Consider the following 19,341-nt stretch of genomic DNA (forward strand, 5'->3'; position numbering starts at 1 on the left):
TCTCCCTGCGGCAATATTCCATGGATCAGAAACAACAAGGTGCTGTTTGATGAATGGAGGGATATGTGGGAACTACTGATCCTTCCATAAAGCCTACGGAGATGGTAGGGACAGTGACAGACTGTGGACCCTAATGAATTGGATGCTGTGAAGTTCTACATGAAATCAGGCAGTGGTGTTGGACTGTTTTGGCCTTCAGCAGATTGCCAACATGATGCTGACCCACACAGTATTCTAGGGCAGTGGTTTTCAAACCTGTCCTGGAGGCACCCCAGCCCTGCACATTTTGTGTGTCTCCCTCATTTATCACTCCTGATTCAACTCATCAGCTCGAGTAGTAGAGGCTGCAAGAACTAAATTGGGTGTGTCTGATAAGGGAGACATGTGCAGGGCTGGGGTGCTTCAGGACCGGTTTGAAAACCACTGTTCTAGGGGACACTCATTGTGGCTCTTGCAGAAATAGGTTGTCAAAGTACATCTACTTCTGCATCGGCCACCACAGTTCTTCCAGGACTTTTTCTATATTCTATATATTTTTCTATATTCTGCACCTCTGGAAGACTGGAGGTGCAGCCTGAACCACCGGAAGTGTGTGCGTGTTTGTGTGTTCATGTTTTTCTATCCCAGTGGGGACTTCAGCCTGAATGCACACTCATGGGTGTTCCCCCCTAAATTGAGGTCCCCATGAGGAAACAAGCTTATAAATCATACAGAATTGTTTTTTTTGGAAAATGTACAAATGCAGATTTTTCTTTTTATGTGATTGGTAGGGTCAGTGTAAGGGGATAGAATATACAGTTTGTACAGTATAAAAACCATTATGTCTGTGAAGAGTCCCCACAAAGATGGCGAACCAGATGTGTGTATGTGCTCTCAGCCAAAAAAATCACGGTATACTGTTTGATTTATTTGTACATTACATGTATTTGTACATTCAATTGTAAGATTATATTGTACAATTATTTAAATTGGTGGATTTGTTACACAAATTTTTAGTTAATGTAATTTATATTGTAACCACGTATTAAAAATGTTTAGTTAATAAAGTGTTATAAACAGCTAATCTGTCCCTTTATTATTATTGTGTATGTGTGTATATTTATTTATTTATTTATTAAATATATTGCCAACAGCCTGTCTTTACATGCACATGAACTTTAATGACATCCCATTCTTAATCCGTAAGGTTTAATATGGAGTTGGCCCGCCCTTTGCAGCTATAACAGCTTCAACTTTTCTGGGAAGGCTTTCCACAAGGTTTAGGAGTGTGTTTATGGGAATTTTTTACAATTTTTCTAGAAGCGCATTTGTGAGGTCAGGCACTGATGTTGGACGAGAAGGCCTGGCTCTCAGTCTCGGCTCTAATTCATCCCGAAGGTGTTCTATCGGGTTGAGGTCAGGACTCTGTGCAGGCCAGTGAAGTTCCTCCACACCAAACTCGCTCATCCATGTCTTTATGGACCTTGCTTTTTGCACTGGTGCGCAGACATGTTGGAACAGGAAGGGGCCATCCCCAAGCTGTTCCCACAAAGTTGTGCAAAATGTCTTGGTATGCTGAAGCATTAAGAGTTCTAAGGGGCCAAGCCCAACCCCTGAAAAACAATCCCACACCATAATCCCCCCTCCACCAAACTTTACACTTGGCACAATGCAGCCATGGAAACCCATTCCATGAAGCTCTCTACGCACTGTTCTTGAGCTAATCTGAAGGCCACATGAAGTTTGGAGGTCTGTAGCAATTGACTGTTGGCGACTTCTGTGCGCCTCAGCATGCGCTGGCCACACTGTGGTTTTTTTTTTTTTTTTTTTTTTACGTGGCCTACCACTTCATGGCTGAGTTGCTGTTGTTCCCAATTGCTTCCACTTTGTTATAATACCACTAACAGTTGACCGTGGAATATTTAGTAGTGAGGAAATTTCACGGATGGACTTGCACAGGTGACAGCCTGTACAATTTATTTATTTTCTTTTGATTTGATTTTAATCCAGAGTACTATTTAAATGTTATTTAATTTCTACATCGCTTATGTCAGTTTTGGGTTTGTGCTCCAAAAAAGAGGTGAAATACATGAAGTCTTTGCAAAATGCATGAGGTTTATTCATAGAAATGAGTCATGTAAAACAACACACAAAATTGTCATGCAGAGGATATTATGTATTCTGCTATTTACAATAATTCCAGACAAGTAATGCTATTAACAGCGAGCAGTGACTGTTATCCTGTAAGAGTAACCTTGTATGTCTGTATGTGTGTTTCAGCGCTGGCCCGACTACGTGGAGCGATATCTGAACACCAGCTCGGCCTCTCCAGAGCTGCGAGAGCACCTCTCCCAGAAGCCTGTGTTTCTCCCCAGGTGAGGCTCAGCCAAGTACACCCATCTTTAGAGCCATGAGTCCTTTACACTTGCCCCCTTCCCATCAAGCATCAACTCAAGACAGGAACATCCCAGGAATGCTTACGGTAGTCATGGGAAAATATCTGGGAGTCCCACTGTACAAGTGCTGCCTGTTTGTAATCGCCTGGCATTTTTTGTTTTGTTTTATTTCCACCCAAACACACATGAGCTCTCTGCCTGCTTGCATTCGCACTTTACTGAGAATTTATTTAATGAGAACCCATTGTTAGGTTGTTTATCTCTGCTCAGATGTGGCCACAGTACAGTCATATTGGTTATTTTATGCTTATTTATGAATTTGTAAGTATGGTGTGTTTGTAGGGAATGTGTGCAGAGGTGTTATCTAAAATTATGTGCACCCTTTTTTATTTTAGGGCATAATAGCGGTGGAGCCTTTATAACACGTTTAATGAGGTGGAACAATTCATTTTATTTTAATATGTTTTTCATCTGAGAATATGGAAGATGTTTTTAAATGCCTACTCTTAACGGGGTTCGGTTGAATCATTTTCTTTGGAAGAGACTGAAGACTGTGCATTTAGATAGGAGCCTGAGTGCTCTGTTCCGATCTGTACTTTTTTCCTTTTGAATAGATTTTCACAATCTTTTTAAAATGGCCCACTCTTGGGTTTCAGAAAACTTCTTTGCTTTCTCATATAAAGTGTGCTGTGGTCTGTTTGTGTAATTCTATTCACAGATATATTTCTGTATGTAACTTGATTTCATTCTTGTGTATAAATGTTTTTATAGTCTAAGATTTGAGTGAGTAGACCTTGTATGTCGAGATCTCCGAGATGATGTGTCCTCCCATCGCTGATTCTCTCTTGAGTTCGATTGGGGTTGTCAGTTTACAAAGTAGTGCTGTGACTCGAAATTAAACTCACCATGGTCTGACACAAACACGGCTGTATTTCAGAGAGGGGCTTGTCAATAAAATTCTGGTCTGGATTTTATCCTCAAATGTGCGTGTATTTCTTTCCAACAGACGTTTGAGCTCTAGCATGGGAGGATGATTGATTTGCTTGTTCTTTCATTTATTTATTTGAATGCATGTTTTATGTGCAGTGCTGGAGAGATGCTCTTGATGTCTCCATCCACAAACAGACAATCAAATTATTTCTTTATTTTTTTGGATTGATTTCATTTCTTTTCTGTTTATGTGCAGTGTGAGGTTGCTATTTTTGCTGAGAAAAGTAATGCAACAAACACTTCTAGTGCATGGTCATGCAATGCATAATGCACAATGTCAACCCATATCCTGGCTACTTAACCTAATTCCCTACCTGGTTTCTTTTTTTGTGACGATTGGCTAGTTTCTTTAAGTGAAGTCCTGAATTCAAAATAAGAGTCATGGTTTCTATGCCCATTCACATCTGTAACCTTTGGTAAGTACACTTCTAATTTTAGTCTTTAATTGAAGCAGGGAAATTATCTGTCCATACTTTTTTTTTTTTTTTTTTTTTTTATCCACCCAAAACCTTGATTTGGCACTTGATCAATATGAATTTGCCATGGATATGAGTTTTCAATGGAAATTATCGTATCTGTTGATATTTTGTCATATCTATTAAGACCAAGGTGCACTGTAGACAGTTGCATTAGCGCATAATTTCTCTTTTTGATTAGGATCTTCCTCTCCTTAACATGTTTGATAGCATTTGTACTAAATTTAAGAGAGACTTGGGTTTCTTGAAAATGAAACGATGTGCCTTTTTCTTTTTAAGGAATCTAAGACGAATCCGGAAGTGCCAGAGAGGTCAAGAGGTACAGATGAGAGAGGCCAAAGAAACAGCCAAGAAATCCTCGGAGGGCGGCGAGGACTCAAAGATGGAGTGTATGTTTAAGCTCAACTCCTACAAGATGGTGTACGTCTTCAAGTCGGAGGACTACATGTACCGACGCACTGCACAGCTGAGAGCGCATCAGGTATATAGATGATAGAGCAGTGGTTTTCAAACTTTTTAACTCGAGGTCTCCCCATTGTCCAACACCATATTCGACGGCCCATATATCGAACGAGAATTTTCCTCTGTAATTATTTTTGGTTTAAAATATTATTTGTATGAATAGAATCCGGGCGTTTTAAGGGATTTTTTTCCTTATTATTCATTATTTACACCACCTCATCTCATTCCAAACCTGTATGACCTTCTTTCGTCTAGACATTAAAACATGAGAATTATAATCATACAGTTTCGGTTTCCATTGACTTTAATTGTATGGGCAAAAAGAACAATGAAAGTCTGAACTGAAACCAACAATCCTCAAAATATCTTTTTTAAAATCTGTATTATATATTCTAAGAAAGTCTTGCAGGTTTGGAACAACATGAAGGGCGTAGAAAATTGACTATCCCTTAAAATGAATTAAACACAATTAATTGTGTGGGTCCAGAATGTTTTGGATTCCAATTCTGTATGTTCTTATTGAAGGGGAAAATATGATTTCAATTCACATCTTGTATTTATTAGAAATATAATTACGATTAAGAAACACTGTGATAGAGGAATTTGTTTTGAGATCAAGATGTTTCACAATTGTTTGATTTCTGTTTCTCTCGATTTGTTTCCAGTCTCACCAGCGAGTAAGCACTCGTCTGCATCAGCGCTTTCAGGCGTGGCTGGACAGGTGGCGGAAAGATCACGTGACCAGCGACATGGCAGCCGCCACGAACAAGTGGCTGATGGGAGAGGGCCGGGAGGGGCTGTTGCCCTGCAGAACGGTCTGTGAGCCCAAGATCCTCCACTTCCAGAACATCAACAAATATAAAGTCACCTACGGCACTACATTGTAAAGCTCAAGTTTTCGAGACAAGAGGGGGCTTTTACCTCCATTTTATGTTGTTTTTATTATGACTGAAGTAGCACTGAAATTAAAATCGGACCGCAATTGAGTTCTTTGAAGATTGCTCACTTTCTTTTTTTATTTTTACCTTTTTAAATTTTTAGATTGGAGCCCCCCCGGACTTTATACCCATTTGGTTATTGTCCTTTAATCATGAGGGCAAGAAAACACTTCTTGCAAATATGCTGCAGCTCTAGTCGGACATTCATTTGATTGTCACGGAAATAAGAATCACTTTTGTCTTTTTGAGAGGCTTTTTTGTGAAAAGGATGGTTTATAAATCCAGGTCAAATCCATGCCCATTTGTACATGGTTTATTTTTTATTTTTCACCTCCTCAAGGTGAATAGTAGTTTGTTAGCAGTCTTTTGTCTTTTGTGGTTCACTTTAACCACATACATGTTCAAGAAAATCTTGACTCCGTTTGAAAAAAAAAAAAAAAGCCTCTGTGCTTGGGGCTATGCAGCTAAACCAGGACTGATGATGTGAATTTCCCTAGTCTATTGTTCGCAATATACATGAAATGTAATTAAGGTCTCTTTTCACTGGTTAATTACAGCACCATTAATGAAGGTATTACTGTTAATTAATAGACATCCAAGATACCAGCCACAACGTGTCAATCAGGAACACCAGAATAAGTACAGTCACAAAAGCTCTTGTAATGTAAATACAATGTATATATATATGCCTGACTGTTTATATTCAGACAACCTTCACTGTTACGTAGTTCAGCTTTTAGGCTTCCTTATCAGCGTAGTGGAGGAAGCTAATGCTGGGATGTTTAAGAAAACACTTTATGACTATTCTTACCAAAGGGAGTACTTGTTTAAAGTGTTTTGTCTGTTCACTCTGTCTCCTCTCTTTATGTAGTCATGGAAATGTTCGCTTCGACAGCTTCAAGATGAGATGTTGTATAGGATCATTTTTTTTCATGACGCTATATTTGGCCCTTATCTGAACTTGTATTCAAATTTGTGATATCACTGCCTGTGTTCTGAGTAGAACTTAGAAACAATCCTGTTTGGTCCCATTTTGCCCTCTTATATTGAGAAGTCTAGAAATGTAACTTGGCTTTGGTTTATGCTGACAAATATGTAAAACATATTTAAAGAAGGCAATGACGGCATGTTTCTATGTTCTCATGTACAGCCCTTTTATATTATTCATTATTGTTTTAAAGATTGAAATAAAACAGAATTGTAGTAGATTACCCTGCCGTGTGTCTTGCTGCCTGGAACTGTGACGATCAATAATGCATGCTTGTTTTCACACTGAATTACGCTTATATGCTCTGAATATGAGGATGCATAATTAATGTGCACTGAAACGCACCGTGTTGTTTTTCCACACTGGCAGCAGAGGGAGCATTGGGACCCTCTCCTGGGGCACAGTAATAATGTTCTACAACTGAAATGTAACTGGAGTTAACTTAAAACATTACTCAAACTCTCATCATAACACTGAATCATGCAGTTATTAATTTGCTGTGCTGGAGTTTTAAATGCAATTAACTCTTTAAAATTTTTATTTTTTTAATACTTCGCTGAGTTAGAATGTTTTGAATAAAATTTAAACAAATTTTGGTTACACTTTACAATAAGGTTGTATTGGTTAACATTAGTTAATGCATTAGTTAACATGAGCTAACCATGAACTCTGTTCAGCATTAGTTCATCTTTGTTAACGTTAGTTCATAAAAATCCAGCTGTTCATGGTTTGTTAATGTTAGTTCACAGTGCATTAACTAATGTTAGCAAGATTTGAATAATGCATTAGTGACATTAACATTAACAAAGATAAATAAATGGTTCATAAGTGCAGTTCATTATTAGTTCATGTTAACTAATGTAGTTTACTAATGTTAACTAATGAACCTTATTGTAAAGTGTTACCCATTTTTTTTTTTTATCAGGACTCAAAGAAAAAAAAGGGAAGATTTTAACACCAAAGAGAGTAATAAAAGTCTACAGTGACAAAAAAAAAAGTGCTGGTTCGATATCTTAATTGAATAATGAGGCATTTGCCCCTGTATTATAGTTCAGCAATCCCTGGAGAAATGGGTAATAAAAGGCTCTACAAGTCCATAACTCGGAGCATAAAATGAAAACAGGCTTTTAATGACAGATGGAGATGGAGAGTTGGATGCCAACACTTTCTTTTGACCTCTTTGAAACCGTTTACAAACCGCTAGCCACATAATTGTCGTCTGCATTTGCAAATGTCGCTAATTATATTAATGAGCTTTCCTATTTTTAGGAAAAACTTCTTCATAGTTATAATGTGTGTCTGTGTGTACCTGGTATTCCCTAAGTTATGGGGACCAAATGTCCCCACAAGGATAGTAACACCAGTACATTTTGAAAACAGCTTATAAATCACACTAAAATGAAGTGTTTTGAACATGTAAAAATGCATGCAAAGTTTTGTGTGATGGGTAGGGGTAGTGTAAGGTAGGGGTGTCCAACCCTGCTCCTGGAGGGCTACCGTCCTGCAGATTTCAGTTCCAACACACTTGTCTGTAATGATCATTTTAAATTTTGGCATGAAGAGGTCTTCAAAAAAAACTAAAAACAAGCCCAGGTGAGAAAAAGTAACACAAAAGTAATCTAACGCATTACTTTTCTTAAAAAGTAACTAAGTAACTCAATTAGTTACTTTTTAAGGAAGTAACGTAATATTGTAATGCATTACTTTTCAAAGTAACTTTCCCCAACACTGCGTGTGTGTGCGTGCGTGTGTGTGTGTGTGTGTGGGTACCTATATTACGGGGACCAGCCAGCAGTCCCCACGAGGAAAATTGATTAACAAACATAGTTAATTATGTTTTTGTTTTGTTTTTTAAAAGTAAAACTGTATGTTTTTGTGACGGGCATAGCCAAACCGAGAATGCGTGTGCGTGTGTGTGACATTGAAGACAGGAGTAATGGCTACATATCAGAGGAATAAATTACATTTTAAAATATATTACAATAAAACAGTTACATGACATGCAGCCACGGTGAGCATAAAAGACTTCTTTCAGAAACTACATTTCCAGCTAATACTGCTATCAATTATCTTTCTGTAGAATTGGTTAAATAGGTTAAAAAAAAAATACAATCATATCATTAACAAATACACGTCTTTATTATTTCATGCATGGTCAATTAAGATCATGAGACGTGGCTGCTATTGTAACTGTGCTAATAATGTTTGGCAGATATAACCATGAATATAATAACTAACACCAGGATCACTCAATTCCCCAACTGTCCGGCCGACCCCAAGGGTCATGTAGCCCACCTTAAATCTTAGAGCTCGAGCCAGGCCTGACTGACACTGTACATATAGGCCATAATTAATAAGAAACATTATAAAAATTAATCTAATGATTAATGCACAAAAATGGTATCCAAGTCAGAACATAAGAAAGTATCAACTAACATACTAGTGCAAGTTAACCATGAACATAATGTTATTCCTTCAAAAGCTGCAAGTGCCGGAATATCCCTCCATCCAGTTCACCTCGGTGCTCATTCCCGTACATAAATCCTTGTGCACACCACATCGTCGGCCCCAAAGGTCTGAGCAATGAAGACAAACAGAGAGAATGCCATGAACTCAGACATTCTTTCAGCGTTATTCACAGTTCAGTTTGTTTACTATGATCCATTTGCAGTCATAGATCGATTATGCGAGACACCCTTAAAATGAAGGTACAGAAGGTGTTTAACTCTTAAGCTTTGTATGTAGCTTGTTGAAATTGTGCATCACTGAAATGCTTTGACCGATGTATTGATTGAATTAAGAGGAAGTGCCTCTGACATCTCCATGCTGTTCTTTCATATATATTTACTGGAGTTTGAACTAGAGCAGCTGACAACACCATACACCATCTGCGCTCCAGAGCAGGAAGAGCAGGACCACCTCACGCGCCTCTTTTAAAAAATGGTATTAGGACAGGCCATCTGCTGTGTGTGGCGGTGTCGTGGGAGACATTAGAGAGAGGAGTGTCAGGCTCCTACACACCGCCAGCATTCCTACATGTAACATGATCAATTAGACCCATTTGCAAAGTATTTTCTGGGTCACTGCCGGTAACTTTGCTCCATGATGTCAGCTTTATGGTAATGTGTCCATTTTTACACACACACACACACACACACACACACACACACACACACACACACACACACACACACACACACACACACACACACACACACACACACACACACACACACACACACACACACACACACACACACACACACACACACACACACACACACACACACACAAAAACACACGCATTAATCATTATGGTAAAAAAACTGATTAGATGAAGTAAAGTTTAAGTAAGCCATTCATAATGAGGAGAAGCTGCAATGAATTAGACAAATGGTTCATACGAATAACATTAATTTCAATCAACAAAAGTGCAAGTGCCATTATAGGCTTATGCAATAAGGCATTTTTAAAATGAGCTGCAGTTGGTCAATTACTTTGGCATGATTATTCAGCTCATGACAAAACAGCTGGTCATGAATGGAAAGACATGCATCACTATCATACATTCAAAAGCCTTAAGGAGTTGTGATGTGAGCCAGCTGCATCACCATTTCGCTGCGATGCATCACATTTTCTGCTCTGCCTAATAAGACACAGATGTGACTTCAACATGTCTTGTCTTGCATCATGTAACGCCACCAACTGTGTCAAGGTCCATGAGCGCATTAAAGTAGACCAAAAATACGACTGGATGCAAGTTGTGCTGTGTTAATGGTCCGGCGTATTTCCCTGTTGAGGTCATTTATTAAGCAATAACTTTCCATGATTAGAGTACATAGGGCTTGAAATGGCCTTGTAAATAACTTTTTCAACAATTGTGAAATACATTTCAGCGTAAAATAGACCACAACATACAGTGGGGAGAACAAGTATTTGATACACTGCCGATTTTGCAGGTTTGCCCACTTACAAAGCATGTAGAAGTCTGTCATTTTTTATCATAGGTACTCTTCAACTGTGAGAGACGGAATCTAAAACAAAAATCCAGAAAATCACATTGTATGATTTTTAAGTAATTAATTTGCATTTTATTGCATGACATAAGAATTTGATACATCAGAAAAGCATAACTTAATATTTGGTACAGAAACCTTTGTTTGCAGTTACAGAGATCATACATTTCCTGTAGTTCTTAAACAGGTTTGCACACACACTGCAGCAGGGATTTTGGCCCACTCCTCCATACAGACCTTCTCCAGATCCTTCAGGTTTCTGTCGCTGAAGGATACGGACTTTCAGCTCCCTTCAAAGATTTTCTATTGGGTTCAGGTCTGGAGACTGGCTAGGTCACTCCAGGACCTTGAGATGCTTCTTAAGGAGCCACTCCTTAGTTGCCCTGGCTGTGTGTTTCGGGTCGCTGTCATGCTGGAAGACCCAGCCACAACCCATCTTCAATGCTCTTTCTGAGGGAAGGAGGTTGTTGGCCAAGATCTCGCGATACATGGCCCCATCCATCCTCCCCTCAAATGCCCAAAGAATGATGTTTCCACCTCCATGCTTCACGGTTGGGATGGTGTTCTTGGGGTTGTACTCCTCCTTCTTCTTCCTCCAAACACGGCGAGTGGAGTTTAGACCAAAAAGCTCTATTTTTGTCTCATCAGACCACATGACCTTCTCCCATTCCTCTTCTGGATCATCCAGATGGTCATTGGCAAACTTCAGACGGGCCTGGACATGCGCTGGCTTGAGCAGGGGGACCTTGCGTACGCTGCAGGATTTTAATCCATGACGGCGTAGTGTTTTACTAATGGTTTTCTTTGAGACTGTGGTCCCGGCTCTCTTCAGGTCATTGAATAGGTCCTGCCGTGTAGTTCTGGGCTGATTCCTCACCTTCCTCATGATCATTGATGCCCCACGAGGTGAGATCTTGCATGGTGCCCCAGAACGAGGGAGATTGACCGTCATCTTGAACTTCTTCCACTTTCTAATATTTGCGCCAACAGTTGTTGCCTTCTCACCAAGCTGCTAGCATATTGTCCTGTAGCCCATCCCAGCCTTGTGCAGGTCTACAATTTTACCCCTGATGTCCTTACACAGCTCTCTGGTCTTGGCCATTGTGGAAAGGTTGGAGTCTGTTTGATTGAGTGTGTGGACAGGTGCAGTTAATACAGGTAATGAGTGGAGAACAGGAGAGCCTCTTAAAGAAAAACTAACAGGTCTGTGAGAGCCGGAAATCTTACTGGTTGGTAGGTGATCAAATACTTATGTCATGCAATAAAATGCTAATTAATTATTTAAAATCATACAATGTGTTTTTCTGGATTTTTGTTTTAGATTTCGTCTCTCACAGTTGAAGTATATCCATGATAAAAATTACAGACTTCTACATGCTTTGTAAGTAGGAAAACCTGCAAAATTGGCAGTGTATAAAAAAACTTGTTCTCCCCACTGTACATAAGTAATATACAATATAAAACCATGTACAAAAAAGTAGAAGGACAGCAAATTTAGCTGTTGCTTCAGTAGAAGCTATTGCTAATTTGGAACCAAATTTTGGTTTGTTATTATATATATATATATATATATATATATATATATATATATATATATATATATATATATATATATATATATATATTCTTCATCTAGGAGCCATATTTAATCTTTTTAGCCATGTGAAGTTGAATAAAAAAACTTGTTCAAAAGTCACGTAACAAAGTCTCATACGTTTAAATAATTTGTCTAGTTTTAAGCTCTGTAAGAGGACAAACTTAGAATACAAGAGAAATTGTTATTATTTTATAAATTTTTCCGACCTGCAATGAACAAATGTCATTCCCACAACACATCTCAATCTACAGCTATTATTTAAAAATAAAATAACTTATGCCACTGAAAAATTGTCTAAGATCATTTTTGTAACTAGTTTTACCAGTTTGTCCACAATGTTCAATAATTATAAATTTGTCAATGAGATAAATTAACTGCCCTAAGGACCAAATGCTGAACTGTACACCTGTCACACTCTGAAATGTAATATTGGTTTGGGTAAGAGCTTATTAGAAAAAAAATAACTTGAAATTTTATATTAAGTAGAGCATGATCTCATAAATTGTGGATACATTTTTTTTACATACATGGGTATTTTTTTAAAATGTGTGTGGTGATGGAAATGATGGTGTTGTGGAAATGACAATGAAATTAACGTGTATGAGAAACAGTAGATAAATATAAAAAGTATTGTGATATATCATAATATAAAATTATTACACAAATCTACTCTAGCAATCCATATCAATTGTACTTTGTAGTCTTGAATGTCATTTTTGAAAATTACATTTCTGTAGTTTTTTTGTGAAAAAATGGAAGATAGCTTCACTGATTAGCTTTGTATTAATACTTAGCATTTCATGTATGCAAAATACTCTTATTTAACTTAAATGTTTAGCTGTTTAAATGTTAAAAACACCCTTGAAGGTACAGCATGATTGGAAATTACAGAATAAATATATTAACTGTTCAAGCAATATTTAGCTTGATTTTTCTTAATTTGTTGTTGTTGAAATTTAAATTCCCTCCATGTCCAACTTGTGCCACTTGTGATGTCACTGAATATTTCCATAGAAACCACCTAAACAATCTTTCACACAAACTATTTAAAGGGACATTACTGTTGTGGTGGAAATGACACCAATACAATATATAAAATACGTAAAATACAATATATATATAAAAACGTAAAAAGTAATATTGATTACATTTTATAATGTATTTTAATTATTTTACTAGTGCTTAATTCAGGTGCAGTAATAGTTACCAGATAAGTCATATTTTTAAACTGTATTTTCATTTGCTGAAGTTAAAAAGTCTGGGTGTGCGACAAGGAGAAAACAGTGATTTTGACACCTATAAGGAGGTTGAAAAGTATGAAAAAATCATAATAGAAAGGTAGTAACAAAATGTGAAGGTGGATTTATTGTTAGCTTGACAAAGAAAGTGTAATTTGTCCAAAATTATATGTATTTTTAAAAATGTGACAAAAGAACAGAAAAAAGGGTGCATATAGTCTAAGAATGACCTATTTGTATGTTCTATATATATATACACACACACACACTTTTTTTTTAATTATTATTATTATTTTGTTATTTGACCAAAGGTTGAATGTTTGATCTGGATGCAGTCAGTACTTAAAATTATGTAAAAACAACCATTTATAAGATTATAACATTTTGTGATGTGATGAGAAAGTCATGTTCTGACAGAGTTGCACACAAAATTGGGAATTCAAATGGGTTACATTTTATTTTACTGTAGTGAACTAAATTCAAAAGTTTATATAATATTTATGATATGGTTGTATCGTACATATAGTCACGACACACTAAAATAACTATTTTAAGGGATTAAAGACATATGGGCCCAGTTTACAGACAGGGTTTAGATTAATCCAGGATTAGTTCAATTAGGACATTTAAGTAGCTTTTATAAATGTGCCTTGGACATTTTTTTTATTACTGGTGTGCATCTTGAGACAAAACAATGGCACTTACATATTTTAAGAAAGTTAAGAAGTTGCTTTCAGTTAAAACAGCTCAAACTTAGTCTGGGACTAGCTTAAGCCTTGTCTGTGAAACCAGGGGTAAATGTGCTTTAAAGTAGTGACTTTTCATACTAGGCCAATTTTATGTAAGATAACACTTTATCAAGAATATCTCTAATAGTTCTCACTACAAAAATATGATTTGCCATTGTGCTTCTAATGCTTTAAAAAAAAGTATTGGGATACTAAAGTGTACTGAACCAGAAGAAGCTACTGAATGAAGCAGAGTAAGCAAGATCAAAATTGGGCCTTGGTTATTATAACTAGAGCCCTTATGATTTTTTAAGTATGGCCTACACACATATCAAGCTACTTATAAATTCGCATGAACTTTATATTTTGTAAAACTGTATTAGTGTTGCAGAAGATGCATTGTGTCAAGGTTAGCTGCTAGGTTTGTTTCCTGCACAAGTTACCTTTATTGAATGCTCATTTTTATGGCGCATTTTTCAGTGACCCATGTGAGGAATGGTGAAAACCATTGGAGTGTTTCACCATCACAAGTCTTTCTGAAACTCGCTTTAAAGTTTACAACAGATACTTGAGCGAAAGAGGAAGGCATTTGATGTCCTTCAGGGGCAGCAAAGCCAGTGAATGAAGCCAGTAATAAAACCTCCTCAGTTATAAGGCCAGTTTACTGGTGTCCATCTGGCCTATAAAAGAGAGAAGGCCAGATGTTTACCCAATGTTGCATTTTTGTAAAAATTCCAAACAAATTAATGAATATGAGCAATCAGCTTCTCTTAGTAATCGCAAAGCAGACCTTCAGCACAGAATAGACAATGCCAGACACAGAATGAGTGATTTTAGTAGTGTTGGTGGAAAAGGTCCTCACCAGGATGAGTTCGTTCCCTCTCAGCTCTCGTGTCCAGAATGTCTTAGGGCCGCTACCATCCACAAGGGTTTGCCTGCAGGTCATCTTGTTCTCTGTCTCCCATGTGGCTAGGCTCTGAGGACAATTACAGTCTAATGGTAGTCTCACAACACAGGCTTTTAAAGATGAACATCTGTATCTACGTGTACAGTACACTGTGAAAAAAATTGTTTATTCAAATTATTCTCAGAGGGATTCTTCAGTCCATTTGCATTTGAATTATGATCTTCGCTGAATGTTAAAGGCTCTTAGCCATTGATTTGAGGGAGTGAATCATAAGTAATAGGCTGAGGAGAGACGACCACCACAGCCATATATTTGACCCTTTTATATAACCTCTGCATACATTTCTCTGTATTAAATCTTATAAATATGGTTTCATCTCATGTTTATTTTATTATGCCAGATAGCCTCTGCCACATATCTAAATAGAAAATGTCTGGGTGTAAATGTATGTCAAAAACAGATGTTTATTTTGTGCCAGACCCGTGGTTACTTTTATTTGCCTGTAAAAGAGCAGCAGTCATAAAGGTTAACTTGTTAAAAAAAGGCTTTCAAGCTCATGACAGCTCGGCTCGCAACCACGACTGCCCTTTCAGCAGCCTCTGATGGGTCGACGGGCTCAGAAGGAAAACTCAGTGCCCTCACGAAACACATCCTGTCATATCAGTGCTCATCTGTTCTTTATGCACGCATTATCTTACGCAGTGCTGCAAACGTTTGAGTCAGAATCCCCTCAGATCCATTTAAATCCAGGAGATTAAAGGTGGAAGACATAAGGGTGACTGAAACCAGTCTAGATAAGCTTGCAGTGTTGCTTTGATGCATTTGTGTATCATATAATCTAATTTACAAAACTATCTGTGACCTAAATAATGGGTGAAAGAATCTGTTTATTGATTTACAGTGAAGTAATCTCTAATGCTCACCAAAGCTGCATTCAAATTATATATGATATTTCAAATAACTATTTTCTATTTAAATATATTTTGAAAATGTAATTTATTCCTGTGAGCAAAGCTGAATTTTCAGCATCATTACTCCAGTCTTCAGCGTCACATGATCCTTCAGATTTGCTGCTCAAGAAACATTTATTCTTATTATCAATGTTGAAAACAGTTGTGCTGCTTAATATTTTTGTGGAAACCATTACACCCTGGACTATTCGATAAATAGAAATTTCAAAAGAACAGCATTTAAAAAAAAAAAATCTTTTGTGACATTGTTTAAAATAAAAATCATGATTCCGAAACAGTGTTTGTTTTTCTTTTTAGGGTAATCTGGGCAGCTTTCTGTACATAGTTCTTATGATTTGTCATCGCTCTATGCTCCTTTTCAAATGGCAATATAAATATTGATCACACACACACAAAAAAAGAAAAACCCCTGAGCTGTATTACCTTGCACTTCCGCCCATCTACGGTCTCTTCGTTGAACTCTTGTCCTATCTGGAAGTTGATTTCTGTGGTCCTCACAGTAGTGGAGGTTTTGATGTAGAACTGTTCTCCGTTCTGACGGATCTCCACGTGGGGTTTAGAGGCTGCTGCACAGGCCACCTTCCTCAGCATAGCGTTCACCCCTACATTGCACAAAACATCTAATTATAGCACATTAGTTATGCCAAATTTGTCACTTTGCTTATGTAAACGTTTTCAGTTCTGTGTCATTGAGACCGAGTGCAAGTCTCCAATTAAAATGATTATTACAAACAAAAATGATCGAATAACTCCATGAGCACTCATCACTCTTGACTGTGCTGTAATTATCCACTTGCATATCTGACTCTAATTCCCTCAAGATGCACATCATTTATTTGTATCTGCTGCAATATATAGAAATATCTGACCAGCTTTCATGTTTTTCAATGTGACTGATGTTCATTTTTCCTAGTCATAACTGGGGCAAAGCAATCATTCATACAGCCGCGGTATGTTCTGCATAAATAGTTATCAAGTGACCACATGGTAGATTGTTATCAGCAGATGTTGGAAATAAGGAGTTGTAATGACAGGGTGTTGACTGGAAGGAATGCAATGGCTCTTGCTCTTGTGTAGTGCCTACTTGGACAATGTTGAAATTCTAGGAACAATTGCACATTTTTGGCAAAGGATTGTAGTGTAAACTATTAGGGTGAGTAACTGTCTGATCAGTTTCATAAATATTTCAATTCTCCTTCCCCCCATTCCAAAATGTGTCTCTTTATGCTTGGAAACAATCCAGAGGCTAAACAGTTTTAACTGCAGCCATCAGTTACACGCACCATTACGTTATTTTTTAATTGGGAAATATGCCATTTCTTTATTCTGATATGCACACTATACCGTTCAAAGCTTAGTCTCAGTAAGATTTTTTTTAAATAAATTAATATTCAGCATTAAATTGATTAAAGGTAACATAAGACATTTACAATGTTACAAAAGAACATTGAAATAAATGCTGTTCTTTTGAACTTTCTATTTATCAAAGAATCATACAAAAAAAAATCACAGTGTATCATAATTTCAACAAAAATATTAAGCAGCACAACTCTTTTCAACATTGATAGTAAAAATTAATGTTTCTCGGGCAGCAAATCATCATATTAGAATGATTTATGTAACACTGAAGACTGATGCTGAAAATTCCGCTTTGCATCACAGGAATAAATTACATTTTTGAATTGTAATATTTTTCACAATATTAGTTTTAACTGTAGCCTATTGTTGATCAAATCAACGCAACTGTGGTGAACATTAGACACCTAAGCATAAAAAAATCGTACCCCAAATTTCTGAACAAACAATTTGACCAAACCATATTTGCAGAGGGCCGCACATGCTTATTGGTATTAAACTATTACATTTAATTTAATTTGGAAAAAAAAATTATCCAGTGAGAGAGTGCATTTTTGTGCCCTTGCTAAATCTCTGCACTGTCTCTCTAGCTTTGAGAATTTGAATAAGAATCCAGGCAACTCATGCTGCCAAAGAAACAAAAGAGACTGAAGAAGCAGTCCAACAGCCCGAAAATAATAGTGATTTACTCTTCACACTAGTTAATCCATGAATATGCCATTGAAGAGGAAACAGCAGAAGAAGAGAGGATCCTGGACGAGGCCTAAACAGCAGGATAAAATAGTCTAGTGATCACCTACTACACACTTAGTGAAGGATAAAGTGAGTGGATTACTCACCAAGTGCTTTCAGGAGATCTTCAAAATTTTCACTGCTCTTCATCTTCCAGGTTCCAGCAAAATTGGGCATCTTGACCTGTTCTTTTTTATCAGTTTTACTTTAAAAACTTGCCTTGTAAATCAGAAGCCTAATAGACCTTAACAGATCTCCTACCCTTTTTAATTTTTCAGATCTAAGAAGCTGTCAGTCTCCCCCGTTTTCTTCTTCTCTTTCTCACACTGTCTCTTCTACAGTGTCACCCTCTCTTTCTTTCTGTCTCTGTGTTACGCCTTCTAGACCACTGCTGATAGCAAGCATCTGTGACGTACGTCCGTGGTCCCTCCCTCACGCCCAGATGGATGTAATGGCTTACAGGAGCCATTCTCTAACGCTTCTCATTCATCTCAAACCCTTGAATTCATTGCTTTAATATTATCCGAGCTGTCACATTTATTCTCATATAAAGCTCCTAAAGACTTTAAGTAGTCAGTTCCCTCTTATAAAGTCTTATAAAGTCTTTTTATCATCCTGCCAGTTCTGCAACTTTTGGATGAAAATAAATGTAAGTAATAGGTTTCATTTTCCGCCAGTGCACTTAAAAAAACAAAAAAAAAAACATTCAAAAGTGCTGCCTGCAACACTGAATATTATTATTTTTTTTTTACAAATATATCCGGTTGATGAAATTGTGAGTGTATGTACTCAAGGATATAAATTAGATTGTCAATTTCCTTCTCTTTTAAACTACTTAAAAACAGCTCTGAACATGTCCTCGACACATTTCCCATGAAGACCCATTCATCCTGGATCCTGCATCCCAAGAGGAGAAGGACAGGAGCCCCAGGAGAGAAAGAGGGGCCCCAGGCTGAACTCCTCCCTCCCCTGCTCGGCAGTCTGATTTGTTCCTGTCCCGATGTTGTTTCATTTATCTCATTTGACAAAGTGCCTTTGAGACAGCGGTTGATAATTAATGTAGAGAGAGGGCAGAGAGCACTTTGTCATTTCTCCAGGAAGTATCAGTGAGAAGGAACGGACCCATCCACTCGCTCGCGCGCCCTCATCAGCCACTGTTTGTCCCATCAATCAATTGATTTGGTATGGGCCTTTAGATGTTGCTGTGTTTGAATGTATCTTTTCTCTCCTTTGTTTTTATAAGGCCCTGGTGAATGTGCCAATGTGTGGTCCATGAAATAGACCACGCTATGCCAAGACCATGATGTGGAGGGCCATTGTTCCTCAAAAACCTGCAGAATGTTTAAAGGTTGCATTAACATACTGTATTGTATTGTGTCATGTTATTGCATTAACAGTGGACAAGAAAATGGACTGTTGCATTTAAGTTATTTTGTTTAACGTATGGGTAACACTTTACAATGAGCTAATGCATTAACTAACATGGGCCTGGTTTCACAGACAGGGCTTAGATTAAGCAAGGATTAGGCCTTATTAGTTAGTACCTTCTATAAATGTGCCTTAGAAA

General features: G+C 37.4%; 2 protein-coding genes across 5 annotated transcripts in view; one reads left to right on the forward strand and one right to left on the reverse strand.

Annotated features, from left to right (window-relative positions):
* Positions 1-6,452, forward strand: part of sin3ab (SIN3 transcription regulator family member Ab) — a 29,676-nt gene extending 23,224 nt beyond the window's left edge. For all 3 annotated transcript variants that reach the window (XM_079802501.1, XM_079802502.1, XM_079802503.1), the window contains exons 19-21: positions 2,260-2,354; positions 4,121-4,322; positions 4,969-6,452. In XM_079802501.1, the coding sequence (XP_079658627.1) occupies positions 2,260-2,354; positions 4,121-4,322; positions 4,969-5,190 (519 nt within the window). In that variant the 3' untranslated portion in view covers positions 5,191-6,452. The remainder of the gene's footprint in view (positions 1-2,259; positions 2,355-4,120; positions 4,323-4,968) is intronic.
* Positions 6,453-7,332: 880 nt separating this feature from the next.
* crabp1b (cellular retinoic acid binding protein 1b) lies at positions 7,333-18,144 on the reverse strand. Of its 2 annotated transcripts, none has more exons than XM_079802779.1 (4): positions 17,882-18,142; positions 16,110-16,288; positions 14,671-14,784; positions 7,333-8,805 (listed from the first exon to the last, which is right to left on the reverse strand). In XM_079802779.1, the coding sequence occupies exons 1-4, from the start codon at positions 17,949-17,951 to the stop codon at positions 8,755-8,757; spliced, it is 414 nt and encodes a 137-aa protein (XP_079658905.1). In that variant the 5' UTR covers positions 17,952-18,142; the 3' UTR covers positions 7,333-8,754. The 2 variants fall into 2 exon arrangements, with proteins under 2 accessions (XP_079658905.1, XP_079658906.1); XM_079802780.1 differs by lacking the exon at positions 7,333-8,805 and adding an exon at positions 13,384-14,488 and having other exon boundaries at positions 17,882-18,144.
* Positions 18,145-19,341: the final 1,197 nt, after the last annotated feature.

Source organism: Gobio gobio (genome assembly GCF_949357685.1).
Source record: "Gobio gobio genome assembly, chromosome: 2".
NCBI lineage: Eukaryota > Metazoa > Chordata > Actinopteri > Cypriniformes > Gobionidae > Gobio > Gobio gobio.

What these genes read in the sequence shown, in the direction of transcription:
- crabp1b (XM_079802779.1), bottom strand. Translation starts at nt 17,951, where the DNA reads ATGCCCAATTTTGCTGGAACCTGGAAGATGAAGAGCAGTGAAAATTTT. An exon ending in TAGATGGGCGGAAGTGCAAG is followed by an intron (nt 14,785 to 16,109) that starts GTAATACAGCTC and finishes AATTGTCCTCAG; the next exon opens with AGCCTAGCCACATGGGAGAC. An exon ending in GAGGGAACGAACTCATCCTG is followed by an intron (nt 8,806 to 14,670) that starts GTGAGGACCTTT and finishes TTCATTGCTCAG; the next exon opens with ACCTTTGGGGCCGACGATGT.